This window comes from Taurulus bubalis (assembly GCF_910589615.1).
Source record: "Taurulus bubalis genome assembly, chromosome: 6".
NCBI classification, from domain to species: domain Eukaryota; kingdom Metazoa; phylum Chordata; class Actinopteri; order Perciformes; family Cottidae; genus Taurulus; species Taurulus bubalis.
In genome coordinates, this window is record NC_136594.1 from 25567879 (window position 1) to 25584915 (window position 17037).

A 17037-nucleotide genomic window follows, 5' to 3' on the forward strand; every position below is an offset into this window, starting at 1 on the left:
TTGGTTCTGATGCAATGACATGCAGTTCAGAATCTAACCCAAAGTGCAGCGTAATATCCATGGGGTAATATAAATAATTCATATAGGGGTTGATATGAATCTGCTGGATATATACAATATAAACAGTATGGACAGAGTGAGTGTGTAAAAAAATTTAAAAAACCCTCGAAACTATTTTTTTTTATCAGGAAAATCATGAATAGCCGAACATTTCCACCTCCAGCATTAATTGTAATTACTTTGCCGTTCACTTTTTGTGCCGCCCCATCATCAGGTCAACATGTGTTCAATACTTTGATTTATGACAAAATACCTGCAAAACCAATAACATTCCCATGAGATGAATAACATTCCCGACTCCTAGCCTTGTCGGGCGATGGCTTCTCTCTGATCCAACTCTGTTTTCCGCGTCCTTCCTCTTGCAGGAAGCGCCTGTCTTGTTCGGAGTCGCTCTACATGGAGGGCGATGCGAGCCCTCCCCTCGGCGCTCGCCGGCGCTTCTCTGCACTCATGGACACGCACCGCTTTGTCTCGCCGCTAGACGGCGAGCCAGACTTCCTGTCCCGCCAGGCACCCTTGAGGGTCCGTGGAACCTCACTGGACGGGACCAGCGTGCCCTCGCCGAGCCTCCTGGAGCAGAGGAACGGTCTAAAGGAGCTCAACGGAGCAGGTGAGGAAGGAGATGACGAAGCAGCCTGTAATGCAGTTAGATGACTAAGTCACTGGGCAGCTTTTACTTTACACTAAAACAACTATTTCTCCATGACTTACATCCTCACAGACAAGTCCCCGAGACATGGAGAGACACCGGGAGTCACCGCGGCGACCGCCACGCTAACCCCAGGTCCTGCAGTAGCCGGTCGGGATGTGATGACCCCTCTGTACGACCCTCTGGGGGCCCGGGCCACCAATGACCTGGTCCTCCGCCGGGCGCGCCACCAGCATTTGTCCGGCGACAGCGAGAAACGCAACTCCAGAGCTGGAAACAAGGTCATCAAGTCGGCCTCTGCCACGGCCCTGTCTGTCATCATACCGGCAGGTGAGCGCGCAGAACAGAAGTCCTGTTGGGAAGAATAGTTTGATGGCACGCTAATATGATCTCGTTCCTCTCCAGTGGAGCAGCACGGCGGTTTCTCTCCGCTGGCCAGCCCCATGTCCCCCCACTCGCTCTCCTCCAACCCGTCGTCCCGGGACTCTTCGCCCAGCAGAGACTTTTGCCCGGCAGTCAGCGCGCTGCGCTCCCCCATCACCATCCATCGCTCTGGAAAGAAGTACGGCTTCACTCTCAGGGCCATCAGGGTCTACATCGGAGACAGCGACATCTACAGCGTGCATCACATTGTTTGGGTAAGAGACTCGTGAAGTCTGTGAACTGAGAGGAAGGCTCGTCCTGGGACTGAAGTTCTAGATTTATTGGGGTTCAAATTTCACCATAGAAATGTTATTTCTCATTCCCTTGCAGTTGCTCTGGAATAACACACATTAGTAAAATAGTTCATGCTTTCCTCTTAATCTTATCAACGTATTCAGTTTAATTTTTTGGATTAATTGTCGGCGATTCATCGAACGTTCCCCTGTGATTGATTTCTCCCCGTTCTGCTCTGAGCTTGAATGTTTTGTGTGACTCGGCAGCACGTGGAGGACGGCGGCCCCGCCCAGGAAGCTTGCCTGTGTGCCGGTGACCTCATCACCCACGTCAACGGGGAGTCTGTCCACGGTCTGGTGCACACCGAAGTGGTCGAGCTCATCCTCAAGGTAGGCGGCAGTGGGCTTATTCATACCGCGTGTTTAGTGGGACGAATAGTCCCGTGCAGTTATTCTATTTCTGCCAATAATAGGCCTCTTGGTTGTCTATTTATAAGTTGGCAATTTCAAGGAAAGGCTATTCATGTGCTTAGGCGACACGCTGGATCGCTGTCAAAATGATTTAATGTCCCTGGTCTGTGTAGAGTGGAAACAAGGTGACGGTGACCACCACGCCTTTTGAGAACACCTCAATTAAAGTGGGTCCCGCCCGCAAGGCCGGCTACAAGTGTAAGATGGCCCGCCGCAACAAGAGGACCGTGGGAAAGGACGGCCAGGAAAGGTAAGAGCATACGCGCCTGAACCGCAGCAGAGACGGCAAATGTCTCTGATGTCTTGTTTGTTTGTTTGTTTGTGTGTTTTATTCAGTCAATCATTACAATACAATATTCTATATAATATACAAAACTGAAAGACTGAAAAGGTATAGGTAGAAGCAAAAAATGCTTATATATTCCTATCCTAAATTATTATCATCAATTAAATCAGATAATTAATTTGAAATAAAGAAAACATAGAATAAATATATACATACATTGTTTTATAAATAATCCTTTTGAAAACCAAAAATGAGTTGACCGTTCTTACATCCATACATCTTCTTTTAATCCCCTTTTTAGCTTTTTGTACAATGAATGTACAACTTGTCTCATGAGGTTAAATACAATAGTAAAGGAGGTGGTTGTTTTTGTGTGTTTCTTTTGTCTATCTCAGAATCACAATCAGCTTTATTGGCCATGTGTGTGTACACATACATGGAATTTGACTGGTTACACTTAGCTCTCGTCGTAGATATATAAATATTATATACAATAAACAAGATAAATATAAAAAAAGACATTAAAGAGAACATATATCTGTGTTTATCTGGTGACATTTCCAATCCATGGCGCAGTGGTTTTGCATGTTTAAGCCCTGATTGATATTACTGTTTACTTTACATAGCGTATCATAGTTTTACATGCATTCTAAATGAGTCAGTAGCCGTTAGTCTCCATTCCTTCTAGTATCGTAATCTTTTGTCCGTTATCACTGATCACAAGTTAACATTTGACACAAACAAAATGGAAATGATCCTTTTTCGCAACCCCCGTGCTCATATGAAAACAAATGCATGTAAAAAATAAATAAAGTATTAACTTAAATCTAACTTCCTCTCCCTGTCTTTTCTTCGTCTGTCCGTCCGACAGTAAGAAGCGGAGCTCCTTGTTCCGTAAGATCACGAAGCAGTCCAACCTGCTGCACACCAGCCGCAGCCTCTCCTCGCTGAACCGCTCCCTGTCCTCCAGCGAGAGTCTCCCCGGCTCCCCGACTCACAGCTTGTCTGCCCGGTCCCCGACTCAGGGCTACCGCTCCACCCCCGAGCCCTCGCACCTGGGTAGGGCGCTGGAATGATGTCCTTACACGTGTTTAAGCACCTGGTCAATTCACGGGAGAAATAGTTGTTTGGAAACTGCACAGGAAACAACTGGGCATATTTTTAGAAGATATAATGTGTGTGTCTGCTCCTCTGGGATCTGAGTTGATCTTGTCTGTGTTCATTCTAGGTGCCTCCTCCCAGAGCAGCTCTCCGGCCTCCAGCACTCCAAACTCCCCGGCTCCCTCTCAGCACATGAGGCCCAGCTCCCTGCACGGCCTCTCCCCGAAGCTCCACCGCCAGTACCGCTCTGCCCGCTGCAAGTCTGCGGGCAACATCCCGCTGTCCCCGCTCGCCCACACGCCCTCCCCCACCCAGGCCTCGCCCCCGCCGCTGCCCGGCCACACCGTGGGGAGCTCCAACACCACCCAGTCCTTTTCCGTCAAGCTCCACTCCTCGCCGCCGGTTGTCCGCCCCAGGCCCAAGAGCGCTGAACCCCCTCGGTCGCCTCTTCTCAAGCGGGTGCAGTCGGCGGAGAAGCTGAGCTCGCCTCTGACCCAGTCCAGCTCCACGGGAGGGCTGGGCGGTCCGCTGAGGAAGCACAGCCTGGAGGTGCAGCACTCCGAGTACCGCAAGGACGCCTTCCTCTGTGAGCTCGGGCTCCAGAGCCTGCTGGAGACGGACGGGGAGAACCTGCCCCCTAATCCTCCGCCCCTGCCCTCGTCCTCCACGAACCCAGAGACCGGGGTCCTGAAGCCTGTGAGGAGACTCGGGAGACAGGAGTCCCCGCTCAGCAGGGAAACGCTGCTGGCTGGGAGGGAGAGGGAAGAGAGGGAGAGGGGACGGGAGAGGGAGCGGGAGACTGATACCGGGACAGTGCTGGAGAGATTGGGTCGCGTTGGAGCGACAGGATCCCAGTCGTCATTAACAAGAAGGTCTTATAGTGACCTGCCCTTTAGCTCGCAGGCTGGCCAGAGCTCCAGACTTTGTGCAGAAACCCCTAAAGCTACAATTTCCGGCACAACCCCGAGCAAAACCACGGGAAGTCTAGGCAGTCAGAAGGGACCTGAAAAGATCCCTCAGAGTCCGGCGGACTTCACGTCAAAACAGCAAGACCTCATGGGAGCTAAAAGTGTGTTTTCTAATATCAGAGATGTCAAGGAGCAGCTGTGGGGAAGAACTGAACCGAAGCAGGAGGCAGACAGCCGGGGTCGGCCCGGTGGACCGGCTTCTGCCTTCAACAGGAGCTCTGCTTCCAGTCCGGATAAATCCATCGGCGGGAACGCGTCCGCGAAAGCTGGTCCCCTGAGCATGAGCAAACCGTTCAAACCATCAGGTATGGGGGACGGCCTGAGAAGGGCCGGAGCGGAGAGCGGCGACTCGAGGACTCCAGACTTCGGTTCCAAAAGCCCCAAACTCTTAGCACGCGTCCTCGCCCCCATCGTCCCCGCACACGGGCCGCCGCTGCTGCTGGGCAAGGTGAGGCAAGGACTCGGCGCCGTCAACTGCTACCGGGGGACCCTCGACTGGGAGGACAAATGTCGCCTGGAAGTGGTGGAGGAGCACTCGCCCTCCCCCTCTCCCTCCCCCACGTCCGTCGCCCCCTCCCTTTGCGGGCCTTCGCTCTGCAAGTCGCGGCCCGTCTCCCCCGGCGACAAGACGAGCTTCGTCAGCCAGCTGACCACCGTGGCCAAAAGCGTCCTCGGGCCGATCAAGCTCGGCTCGCAGGAGGGGTCCAAGAGCAAAGAGCAGCAGGCGAAGGCGGCGGAGGAGAGGCAGGGAGGCGCAGCGGGGAAGTCTGACGCTCCATCTGGAAGTCGAGCGGTGACCCAAAGTCCTGCTGGTTCACCGCTGGAGAGCAGCCAGTCCAAGATGTGACCCCCCTAAATGGGACTTCAGTAAAAAAAAAAAATGAAGAACGATGCAACAGAAGTCAAGCACTTAAAAACAATGTACATTCCAGTTTCAGAGTATATCAAATGTTATTTATTGATTCCTAACTCAAAACCAGGAGTGAAACAATCTCATGTAAAGGTGCATTATCTGTTGGTTTTCTATTATAAACTATTTAATAAGAGGACTCTTTAATGTAACGTGGTACTTTACCAGATGTATATGTGTGTGGGTCTCTGTGAACGCATGTCCTTTATGGTTATGTACTGTACACGTGTAATAGGTACGAGAGGGTCAAAAAGTGCTTTACCGATCAAAACATGCTGAAAACTGTGAATACCAAAATCCAGTCACTCTATTTTGTCTTTCTCCAAAAGCCAGCGTTTCGTTTTCTCGCCGCTTCATCACAAGCGAGACGACGTCCCGCGCTCACGTTGTGTTGTTTGCACCAGTCGAGATGATGGAGCTCATTCCTTCTTCGTGCGGCAGCTGACGGAGTCGCTGAGGGTCAGACAAAAAGGCCTGAAGCGGGCACTCTGTCAGCGGATGTCATGTCTAGCTCTGTCTGTCGCAGTGTGTGTGTGTGTGTGTGCGTGTGTGCGTGTGTGTGTGAGAGCGCGTGTGTGTGAAAGCGCGTGAAGCCACCTTGGGTCTAATTCTGCTGCTTCTTGGAGGCTGTGTCGTCCTGCAGAGGAAAGCTCGTTTGACAGAGCTCAGGCTCAGCGCTTATCTCCCTCTCGCAGGAGGGCTGCCACAGCACCCTTTCTTTTTTTTCTGACTACAGCCTTCACACACACACACACACACAAACATGCACTCACACACACACATACACACAAACATGCACTCACATTGCCACAGGAAGCAGCACTGTTTTTTTTGTTTTTTTACGCATTTAAACCCGTGGTCCTATGAATTAGGATGCGAGTGTGTTTTGCGAGTGAGTTAAGTGTGTGAGAACATGCGTGTGTGTGTGTCTCTTCGTGGGATAATCACACTCAGCATGGGGGTCATGACGAGGAACCAAACTGGAAATAAACAGACGGCATTTAGGATCCAGCATTTAGGATCCAGTAAGAGTTCTTTTTTATATGTATATATATATATATATATATATATATATATATATATATATATATATATATCGTAAGCACATATACAGTGACCCCATATGTGTTGTTTTGAGCCCAGGCGGGGGAAAGCAGGCCGTTATGGATGTAGCATACAGTTCTGTGTTTGTTAAAGGGCTCTATAGATAAGGTAGGGCACAGTATATCACAGTGGACTGTTGCTGTAAAAAAAAAAAAAAAACATGTATCTGCAGTGAAATCAGAATGACTGCGTTAGGAACCACAAGTGAAACTCTTTTTTTTTTGTATGAAACGACATGCGCTCCTCTCCTCTACACCGATGAAACCAACAGGAAACAACCTGTTCAGTTGTGCTGGTAGCAGTTGCATGTTGTTTTGCATCAGCTGGCAACGTTGTTTTTGTTTTGATTTGTCTAAAAACAAAAACAATGAGCTGGAATTGGTTAAAAGCTATGCAGAGCTACAATAGTGGGAAGTGGATTTTTGTGGTCTTGGCGGATCTTTTTTTCATAACCAGTCATTAATATGTATATGTAAAAAAAGAGAAACACATATATGAATGCATCTTTAATGCAATATAGATTGATTTTTCCTTTCTAAAGGATAGCAATCTACCCTCAAAATCAGACGAGGTGTGAGGGCGTACCAATGATTTCACCCCTCACCACAAAGTCATGCAGTTCATGCAACAAACCATAGTTTGTTTTTCCAGTCAGCATCGTACTCTACTGCCCTCCAGTGGTTCAAAACATCACTGTTAACATGTCTCCATCACGTGTTCATTAATAATCTGCTGGTGAGAGCTTCGAGCACTAAAACGCTGCAGAATTGAGGTTATTAGCCATAGGGTTACTGAATATGCATTTATGTTTCTAATGATACAAATATTTGCAGTAATTATCAAATGAACACTTGAAACATGATTTTGTTCCTTTCCTGTTGTTGTTCACGTGACTGTTAATTATATCTTCTGGGGTAGGGGTTAACATTTTTTAATATAATATACTGTCTTATATATTCTACTGATAGGAAGCAGTTCTTTTATATCTTGGTGTAATAAATGAGGCATCAGGTGATAACCTGACTAAGAAAACTAACTGTAATGTAATCTTCTACAGCTATTACGCCCACTTTCAGGCCTTTTTCCCAATCAATGGTGTCTATACTTGTGTTACATGTTGAGAATTTCTTTTTGTGGTTGACAGAGAGAGTAGTATAAATGCACTTTATTTGGAAATTTGCTGGTAGTTTGTAAGTTACTTTGTAAGAAAAATATAGGCTAATGTATACAGATATGTATTCTAGGATTGAACCCGAAAGTCTGAGTATAAAAACATTCCACATTTCTCTGTTCACTGAAAGTGTGTTTATTTGTACCATGGGGCATTTTTGTTTGTGATAGATGTGATTCAAATGCAGACACCAGAAGTGCAGTATGTGGAATAAAAAATTCTGAGATTTGTTCCAAGCCTTGCCACCTCTTACTCTTTTGTGACTGTAATGAGCGATAACAACGCTGCAGCACACCTTATGTTATCACAATAGACGCTTGTTTGGCTGCATCATTAGAATAAATAATAAATAATTATTTTCACAGCAGAAATACACTTTCATGCCATAGCAGCTAACTAATATCGTTAATCCTGGCTGTATTTCATTTAGGTCTCTCGGTCTCAGGACCCTGGTTCTCTCCATTGTGGCTCACTTGCATGATTTACCTTCTAGGAAAACGTGAAAATCCGTTTGCACCTTTATTTTTCTTACCATAGCAATTCATAATGTCCAACGTTATTTTCAAACCTGTGCACATAAACTATTTTCATTCAATCTTCATATATGAACATACACCATTGTCCAAATGTAGCACCAGTACCTAAAATCCAACGACTATTTACTATCACGTGATTATATTACATAACTAAGAGTTAATTGGAGCCAATGACACGCTGCTGATGCTCACGCGCCAATCAGCTGACTCGCGATGCTCCCGTCAACCAATGGCGTCGAGTCCGGAAAGGACAACAGGAAGTAGATGTCCGCTGCTGTCAGGAGGAGACTCCGCTGAGTCGGAGGCTGGTCGGTGTGTGCTGGATTAGCTTCACCTCGGAGGGCACACACCAGAGCGGAGGAACGGGCACCGTACTGCCGGGCTTTGTTGAGAACTACCGTGAATTTAATATCGGTGCTCGGTACGACTCGCTAACTAACGCCGGGGGCTTAACTTAGTGTCGGGAAACGGTCAACCGTAGCTAGCTTGAACGAGCTACATTTATCCGTGAAGAAGGCTTGCAGACGTGGATGAAGACCGGGTGGAATCGCTGAAATGAGTCAAAACACCTCAAGGAACCGAGCATCTTAGCCGTCTTTCACTGCAGGTACGCAACGGTTTGCGCGTGAGTCTTTTAGTTTGAGGTATCCGGTGACGTTACCGTTAGCCATGTTTAAAGGTGAGGCGTGACGTCACTTGACTACCTTGATGTTTCGGATTAGGAGGCGACCCTATTAACTAGCGACTTTTCAGCCGAACGCGTCCGTTGTTGTCGTAGTTACGACAGCCGTATCGAGAATGCCGCTTTAATTGTTTAATACAGTGTCAAATCTTCTCATATACATCATAATATACCATATTACAACTTAAATAATGCGGCATTCACGAGGGCAGCTACGTGTTTTCTACCTATTTTCTGTCTGTTACTACGACAACAACGGACGCGTTCGGATGAAAGTCGCCAGTTAACACGGTCGCTTATTAAACCGTAACGGACCGTTGGCGGACGTTAGCCGGTGTTACGGATTAAGAGGCGGCCCTGTTGCGTTGCATTGACGTCGCGTGACAAAAACAAACTCATTGACATTACTGTGACGGACACGTCTGTAATGTATGTCTGTTCAACGGCTTGATCTGAGACTCGAAGACAGCCGCCAGCATCAGGTGACGTTCACGGCCGTTGGAAGAAAAAAAAACGACACGCCGGTTTGTCAAACGTCACTGGTACTTTATGTGTGTGTGTGTGTGTGTGTGTGTGTGTGTGTGTGTGTGTGTGTGTGTGTGTGTGTGTGTGTGTGTGTGTGTTTTGTGACGTTGGTGGTTGAAGAAGGATGACTTCAGTGAGGACGACAGAGCAATTATTTATATTTTTCAGGAAGTGAGGATTTGCTTTTTGGCCTATAAACTTGCCGTTTCCCTATTAGGAGAAACCCAGCTTTATTTGGAGCATCGAGAATGTAGTGTACAAAAAATCTAATAATCTTGACTTTGCTTTTGCCACAAAAACACTTACAGGGTTCTTACGGTCATGGAAAACCTGGAGAAGTCATGGCATTTTATAAGGGTTATTTTCCAGGCTTTGTATGTTCATGTCGTTCATTTACGTTGAGTTTGAAATAATTACTATGCTTTTAAAAGAAAGACACTCAAAATATTAGCAGGCATACATAAAAGGCATCTATATAAATGTTTATTCTTTTAATCAAACTATTGTCTCTAATTCATTTGTGTCATTTAAGGTTTACTGTATGCTTTGGCACTCTCATTGTTAGTTTAAATACTACATTTTCTCACTTTTTTATGTATACACCGAGATTTCACAAGATGTTTTGGTCATGGAAATTTCATAGAAAGCTCCGGCAGATCCACAGAGGAGGATCCCTCTTCTTGAGGGTTGACAGACAGTGTGTTCTAAACAGTAGATGGATGTAGGAAAGGTTAAATGACTACGTGGGGAAACAGAATTGTTAGCCAGTGTCGGGTTAAAAATCTAACTTAGACTGAATGTTAAGTCTAAGTTAAAGAGTTTCAGGCCGAGTCAATAATTGAACCTCCTTTTCTTCCCCTCATCAGTTCTGTGTTGCGATGAGGAGCGCCAGCGTTCGGCTCTGAGGGCTCAGAGGCATGAACTCCGTTTCCCCCAGCGCGGTGCAGTACGTCGGCGGCGTGATGCAGGACGAGCTGACGGAGAGCCGGAGGCAGCAGCCTCTGGAGCGGCAGGGCAGCTTTGGTCTCAGGTCGGCGCAGACTCCAGACCCCGGGAGGGAGACCAGCGGAGAGCCCGACGAGATGGACAAACTGAAAGCCAAGCTGATGTCCGCGTGGAACAACGTCAAATACGGTGTGTACTTAAAGGAAGAGTGTCTTGTTCATGTTCTTTGTTGCCACTTCGCTAACTTCCATTTTCTCCGGTCCTCTTTTTCCAGGCTGGACCGTGAAGTCTAAAACCTCCTTCAACAAGATGTCGCCGGTCATCGTCCTGGGACACTCCTATCTGCTCAACAGTGAAGGTAAGCGCTAAATACTGAAACTTGTATTGTTTTTAAATCTCACGATTTGAGTCCTTTCTAATCAAAAGTGCTTGCTGGTAGAAGCTGCGTTTCCTCTCTAGAAACAGACGCCAGGTGTTGCAGTCATGTGTATTTTTGGTTAACCACAGTGGTGAAAACACCTTTTCCTTTAACAGGGTTCTTACGGTCATGGAATTTTACAATGGTTATTTCCAGGCCTGAAAAAGTTCTTGAAAAAAATAAAATCCCAAAGGTTTTGGAAAAGTCATGTAAATGTGTTATATTCATGTGTTCATGACGTTCATTTACGCTGAGTTTGAAATAATTAATATGCTTTTAAAAGAAAGACACTCAAAATATAAGCAGGCATACATACAGGCATCTATATAAATGTTTATTATTTTAATCAAACTATTGTCTCATTCATTTGTGTCATTTAAGGTTTACTGTATGCTTTGGAATTCTCATTCTTAGTTTAAATACCACATTTACTCACTTTTTCATGTTTACACCGAGATTTCACAAAATGTTTGGTCATGGAAATTTGGTTTAAAGTCATGGAAATGAAATGTTCCCATTTGATTACACAGCCCTGTCAACTGATGTTTCTCATGTCCGATAGATATGAGATCTAATTCACGAGCAGTTTGAATCGACAAAGTGTGAGAGTTCTCTTTCCTTTCCTCCCCAGATGAGGTGGAGCGGTTTCGTTGGGCTTTTGTCTCCGGGTTCTGGCTGACCTACAGGAGAGACTTCCCTCAGCTGGAGGGCTCCACCTGGACCTCAGACTGCGGCTGGGGCTGCATGCTGCGCAGCGGACAGATGCTGCTGGCTCAAGGGCTTCTGGTGCATCTGATGCCCAGAGGTTTGTCTCACAGCTGCACGCGCTTTCCCTGTCACAGGAAGTCTGGTCTTAGTCTCTTCATAGAAACCGACCTCTCGGTAGAGTGACGCATGTTACGTTCTTCCTGTTGGAGGGAAGAGCTCCTTTTTCTGAATACGTTTTCTCGAGACAGACAGATCTGCCACTTACATTCTTTCAACACTCAATCTGTCCTCTTTTCATCTTTCTCTAAATCCTGTTCTTCTTCTCACTATTTAAATCTCAGGCCAGTTTTCTGCTCTTCACCTTTCTCCTTTTGTCCTTTTTTTCAATTCATATTTTCTAAGTTTTCCTTATCCTGATTTATTCCTGTCTCTTTTCTGTGCTGCCAGTGTTTGTGCGTCACATGATCACCGTTTTGATTCTCTCTTCTGCTCTCCATCATTCTGTCTGTTTTTAGAATCTCCTATTCATTGTGCCCATGCTAATTAGTTTGATAATCAAAAGATGACTACTCTCTGATCGTTCAATGCTAAGGACTGAAGACAACCAGTCCCCAGATGTTTTCGCGTGGCTCTACTTAGTTGCTAAGTGCAATCCTCTTTGCATTCTGCAGATTGGGCTTGGCCAGATGCTCAGCAGCTAACCGAAGTGGACTTTGAGGTGTTCCGACCGCGCTCCCCAGCCCGGGCTGCAGGAGTCCCCATCCCCTCCTTTGGCTCTCCACGTGGGTCCAACACCCCCGAAAGGTCCCTGACGGGCGCTCCGGCGCCCAAATGCATCCAGAGGAAGAGACCGGAGTCTGCGCGGGACAGGCAGACGGAGCCGCTCCACCGCAAGCTGCTCACCTGGTTCGGGGATCAGCCCCCGGCACCTTTTGGGCTTCACCAGCTGGTGGAAATTGGCAAAAGTTCAGGGAAGAAAGCTGGTGACTGGTACGGCCCCTCTATAGTGGCACACATCCTAAGGTAAAGATGAGAGGCGTTGTTTTGTCTTACAAGCAAGGATTTGCAATATTCTTTGCATTGATTGGATTTATGAATATTTTGTTTTTCAGGAAAGCTGTAGCCAAAACCTCTGTGCTCCACAACCTGGCTGTATATGTGGCTCAGGATTGTACTGGTGAGATTGACACTCTTGATATCTGTTTTAATAATTAGTCCTCGTGCGAGTCCACTTCAACATGTGTTCCTTTTGGAAACGTCTAAGAAGTCTTCTCTATGTTTTGACTCGTCGTGTCTCAGTGTACAAGGAGGACGTGGTGCATCTGTGTGACCTGTCGCTGAGCCAGACTCCCCCTGACCCGTCCAGCCAGGCCTGGAAGTCCGTCATCATCCTGGTGCCTGTTCGGCTGGGAGGGGAGGCCCTCAACCCGTCCTACATCGAATGTGTCAAGGTCTGAATTACTCTGCGTTCCTCCCACCCATCAACAGACCCTCTGAGCTCACTAGAGTAATGTTTCCTAAAGAACTGTGTTGCCGAACTTGAGTTCTCTCTCTCTCTCTCTCGCGTCTCTTAAGTCATGAAAAACATCCGTGTTCATTTCCAGAACATCCTAAAGCTGGATTGTTGTATTGGAATCATCGGAGGCAAACCGAAGCACTCACTTTACTTCATTGGCTTCCAAGGTGAGAGCTTTTTCTTTTTGTTCAAGGAATCAAGGTGTTTTAAGAACAATATTGTTATTCCGAAGAAGGACTTTGTGTTCTTTGACAACATTTGTTGCTGTTTGTATCACGGCGAGGGTCGGGACACTGAGTCCTGTTCACGGTGAGACGGCTACTCGGTGCACAACAAATTACTGTAGCTGTTATTTAATGACCGTTTATGTAATGTCCAAAGCTCTTTTCTGTTCGGATCTCCGTCACTGTGTCCTGAGGCGCCTCTTTCCCAAGGCAACAATCTCTGAATCTGTAATGATCCTACCCATGCAGTCATTACACTGACTGCATGAGCAGAATAATACTCTATAAATATATTTAAAAACTACTGTGAGCTGACGAAACTTCTCTTTTAGCTCATCCACTATTTTTGTTCATCATGACTTGTATATCAGAGTTTTGCTTCAAGGATTCACTCAGTACATTACTCCATGTAAGTCGGTCTTCTTCAGATGTTTGTTCATTGTGGATTTAACAAAAGCGTAAATGTCTAATTATTTCATGTAGGAATTGTGAAGAGCGGTCTTCCTCAAAGCTGTGTAATTACAGTCAGAAGGAGGAAGAAGAACAAACTGACCTCTGCCTGTGACGGGCTTAGACTCTGCCGACAAAGCAACCAACTCTTCCCCAAATCTACTTCTTGCTAATCATTGCTTTCCCCTTACTGGAACAACGATTCTGAAAATCATCAACCATACACACAGTAGAAGAAGTGATCGGGGCTTTTAGGAAACAAACCTTGTTGCAGAAAATCATATTTCTACTTTTCTTTTTAAAACACAGTGGTAGACTTTTTTTTTTTTTACTTGGTGGCATTACCTAATTATTCTTTAAGGAAACTGCATATGTGCATCTCCACTCAGTCACGGCAGTTGCAGCTTGAGTCACTGGGAACAAGCTCTAAGAATATTGAAACGGCAGAGATATATATATATATATATATATATATATATGCGCTTGCCATTCTTCTGTTCCTGGCCACCTCACAGGTGGTAATTTTGTACTTTAATACAGTATTTTGATTCCTTTTCTGTCTGTTAGACGATCAGCTGCTGTATCTGGACCCTCACTACTGCCAGGCCATGGTGGATGTCTCTCAGGCCAACTTCTCACTAGAGGTCGGTTTCATTGTCTTCATCTCTATATTTCTATATTTTTGTTGTTGCTGTTGTCGCTATCGCTCTCACCTCCGCCTGTCTGTCTTTTTGTCAGTTCGTATTGAACTTCTCGACCATGTGACTGTCTTGCTCAGTCGTGTTTTGACCGTTGGAGATAACGCGTCGGGTCCTGAATTGGTATTAACCCTTTTTATCGACCCCTGTCTCCTTCTGTCTCTCGCTAGTCGTTCCACTGTAGCTCTCCCAAGAAGATGCCCTTCAACCGAATGGATCCCAGCTGCACCGTCGGCTTTTACGCCAGGAACAAGAAGGACTTTGAGTCGCTGTGTTCTGCTGTTAGTGTGGTGAGTCTTTACACTGAAAGTCAGAGCATTCAAAGCAGAGAGAATACATGTAACTTCCTACTGTGTGACAGGATGGGTGAGAAGAGATTGACCAAACATGAGCCTAGAGATCCACGGTCTGCTATGGATACATGACACCATCTAATATATATTACAGAGGTAATCCCACAGGAGCTGGGGGAGGCTGAAAGTTAAATTATTTAGCTATCAGGCTGGAACCAATCAGCTTCCTGGAATCATTTTAAATGGCGCTTATAAACAAGAACATAAGCGAACAATGTTTACCTGCATGAGAGGCTCAAGCCCACTCACCGCCTCTCTCGAACCAGCTGGACGTTGGGGAGCCTCGTTATTTATTCTGTCAAAGTTCAACCGGATTAATTCACATCAACACAGGAGGCGCCGCAACACAGAGGATTACACACCGAGCCGCACAGCAGCTCCATGAGAGGGAGACGCAGAGGAATTTAGAGCACATAATAATAATAATAATACACACACGTGTATATGTATTTTTTTTTTATAATGTAAAATGTTTCCCAGTTACAATAATGTATATGACACTTAAAATGCATGCTTTCTTTCTACCCCTTTTATTTATTTTATTAGTAAAAGGATTTTTTTTTTTTTTTTACATTTACAGCACTTTGAGACTTTTTAGTCTGTATGAAAAGATTATTAATATAATGTCACTATACAACCGAACTTTTAAAGAATCTTCTGTGAATTGAAGATCTAGTGATTGTTGTACTTTGTGTCTAACATTAAATTAGCAATTTAAAGACTCAACTAATTGGGGAAAGTAATAGTAGTAATAATCTGTGGTTACGTTTTTTTTTCTTTTGGCTCACAAACGATGCAAAAAGGACTTTATTTGACAGATATCCATGTGCTCTCTTGATGTGACATTCTGATTCTGAAGCATTCTAGGACATTTCGGTTGACACATTTCTGTTGTCCTCCCAGGCCCTGTCGTCATCGAACGAGAAGTACCCCATCTTTACCTTCGTGGAGGGCCAGGGTCAGGATTACGGACTCGAGAGCCACAGCAGCAACCACACTGGACCTGCAGCCCACATCCTGCCGCCCGGCAACCTGAGCCGGAGTATCAACCGACGAAACAGCGACGAGTTCGTCTTCCTGTGAGGCGCCCGGGAGGACGCTGTACCCGCTCTCACCTGCAGGGGGCGGAGGAGGACTGCGTATTCCCTTCTCAACAGGAAGGACTTGACTCTGTTGATGGTGCAGCTGCAAGGTGGACATGACGCTTCAGTGCTTTATCGCCTTCGCTCATCAACGGAAATAAAAACTGTGTGGCTTCTGTTATCACCCTTTTCTTGTGTGGATGGGCATTATAAGCTAAAGTAAAGGGGGCTGTCTGGAGCGCTTTATTTCACTGAGCAAAGGCAGGAATTCAAATTGGTTTCGTAGTTGGAAAATGTTCCAACTATTCGGAAGTATTCTTGATTTCACTTCCATCAAAAACCTCAGACGTCGAGCATGTATGAGCAAAATCATGTGTTTTTGTCCCCATGATAATTGATTAGCTCACTGGTCAGTTATGAAGGAGGTGCCTGATAATGTTCCTGACTTGTATGATATACCACCTGCTGAACGTCCCTCTTTTTGTGTTTTACTTCTTTAAAATGTATTTATCAGGTTGATGAACATGTTTGTTTTTTCGTGTGAGTGTTGGGTCAGTTCAGCTTATGTCTGTCCTGAATAAGTGTACTGATATTTAAGAGTCTGTCGCGTTGAGGTTTCAAATTCTTCCAAGAGCCCCGTCTTGTACAGGTTACAGTCTGAGCATCACACATGGTGCTCCATTATTGATCATTAAGAAGAGGCAAGGCTCCCAGGAACCTGCTCTGAAGAGTTGCTCACGGTCGGGGGTTAAGAGAAAAGGTCCCTTCAGCTGGAGATGATGTGTGGTTTTACCTGGTAAACTGGTTTGTCCCATTTAAATAGTGATCTGGATACATTTGCAAAGTTAAAAACCCATAAAAGCTATTTCATCACCACACTTAAGTTCTGGGTTTTACTTGGTAAAGGTCTGAAGAAAGTGTTGGTTGCCATGTCTTTTGTGTTTAGTTTGTCCCTTTTCTACGTGAAGGCTACTGCAGGTTGCTCTACTACTGTCATTTGGTTTGTTGTCCTGATTAAACTTCAAACACTGGAGTCACATTTGTACTTGCGTCGCCTGCTCTAATAAGAGCCGTTTGTCCTCAGCTGATCGCTGCAGAAGAGCTCAGACGGGTCTCTGGAACGAAATGCAGTGTTTTGTCTTCAGGATGTAATTCAGTTCACTTCCTGCTCTGGAAACTAGTCTTCACCAAAGCTGATCTGGTGTCTTGTTTGTTCACTTTAGAAACTACACTGAGAATTAAGTCTCATAAAGTGAATACACAGGTATTCTATTAACCATCGAGCATTTCTGTTATTATTCACAGTGGTGGGTGTGATGATCTTAAACCTAAAGGTGCTGTGATAAATGCCATTCAGTGGTTTGAGTTTTTCTTCTTCAAGATACACTGACAGTGGATCGGCATAGAATGACGTGTGCGTACATACATAAAAGTACAGAAAAATACAACAAAATAATTGCATGCGGTTTATATTTTTTTTAAATGTTTTTAAAAGGTCCATCGTCCACTAAGTAAGCACTGCAG

At 45.6% G+C, this 17037-nt stretch overlaps 2 protein-coding genes across 2 annotated transcripts in view; both read left to right on the plus strand.

Moving 5' to 3' along the window:
* Nucleotides 1–5038, plus strand: part of mast1a (microtubule associated serine/threonine kinase 1a) — a gene marked incomplete at both ends in the record, with an annotated part of 58653 nt that extends 53615 nt beyond the window's left edge. Inside the window, 7 exons of the mRNA XM_079219255.1 lie at nucleotides 426–670; nucleotides 782–1039; nucleotides 1115–1347; nucleotides 1633–1755; nucleotides 1950–2086; nucleotides 2994–3181; nucleotides 3351–5038. Of these exons, the coding sequence (XP_079075381.1) occupies nucleotides 426–670; nucleotides 782–1039; nucleotides 1115–1347; nucleotides 1633–1755; nucleotides 1950–2086; nucleotides 2994–3181; nucleotides 3351–5038 (2872 nt within the window). The remainder of the gene's footprint in view (nucleotides 1–425; nucleotides 671–781; nucleotides 1040–1114; nucleotides 1348–1632; nucleotides 1756–1949; nucleotides 2087–2993; nucleotides 3182–3350) is intronic.
* A 3271-nt stretch (nucleotides 5039–8309) lies between these two features.
* atg4da (autophagy related 4D, cysteine peptidase a) lies at nucleotides 8310–16552 on the plus strand. Its single transcript, XM_079220017.1, has 11 exons — nucleotides 8310–8519; nucleotides 9986–10253; nucleotides 10339–10422; nucleotides 11114–11287; nucleotides 11862–12213; nucleotides 12303–12367; nucleotides 12490–12641; nucleotides 12795–12873; nucleotides 13948–14024; nucleotides 14249–14368; nucleotides 15335–16552. Exons 2-11 carry the CDS (start codon nucleotides 10037–10039, stop codon nucleotides 15512–15514), a joined length of 1500 nt encoding a protein of 499 aa, XP_079076143.1. The 5' UTR covers nucleotides 8310–8519; nucleotides 9986–10036; the 3' UTR covers nucleotides 15515–16552.
* Nucleotides 16553–17037: the final 485 nt, after the last annotated feature.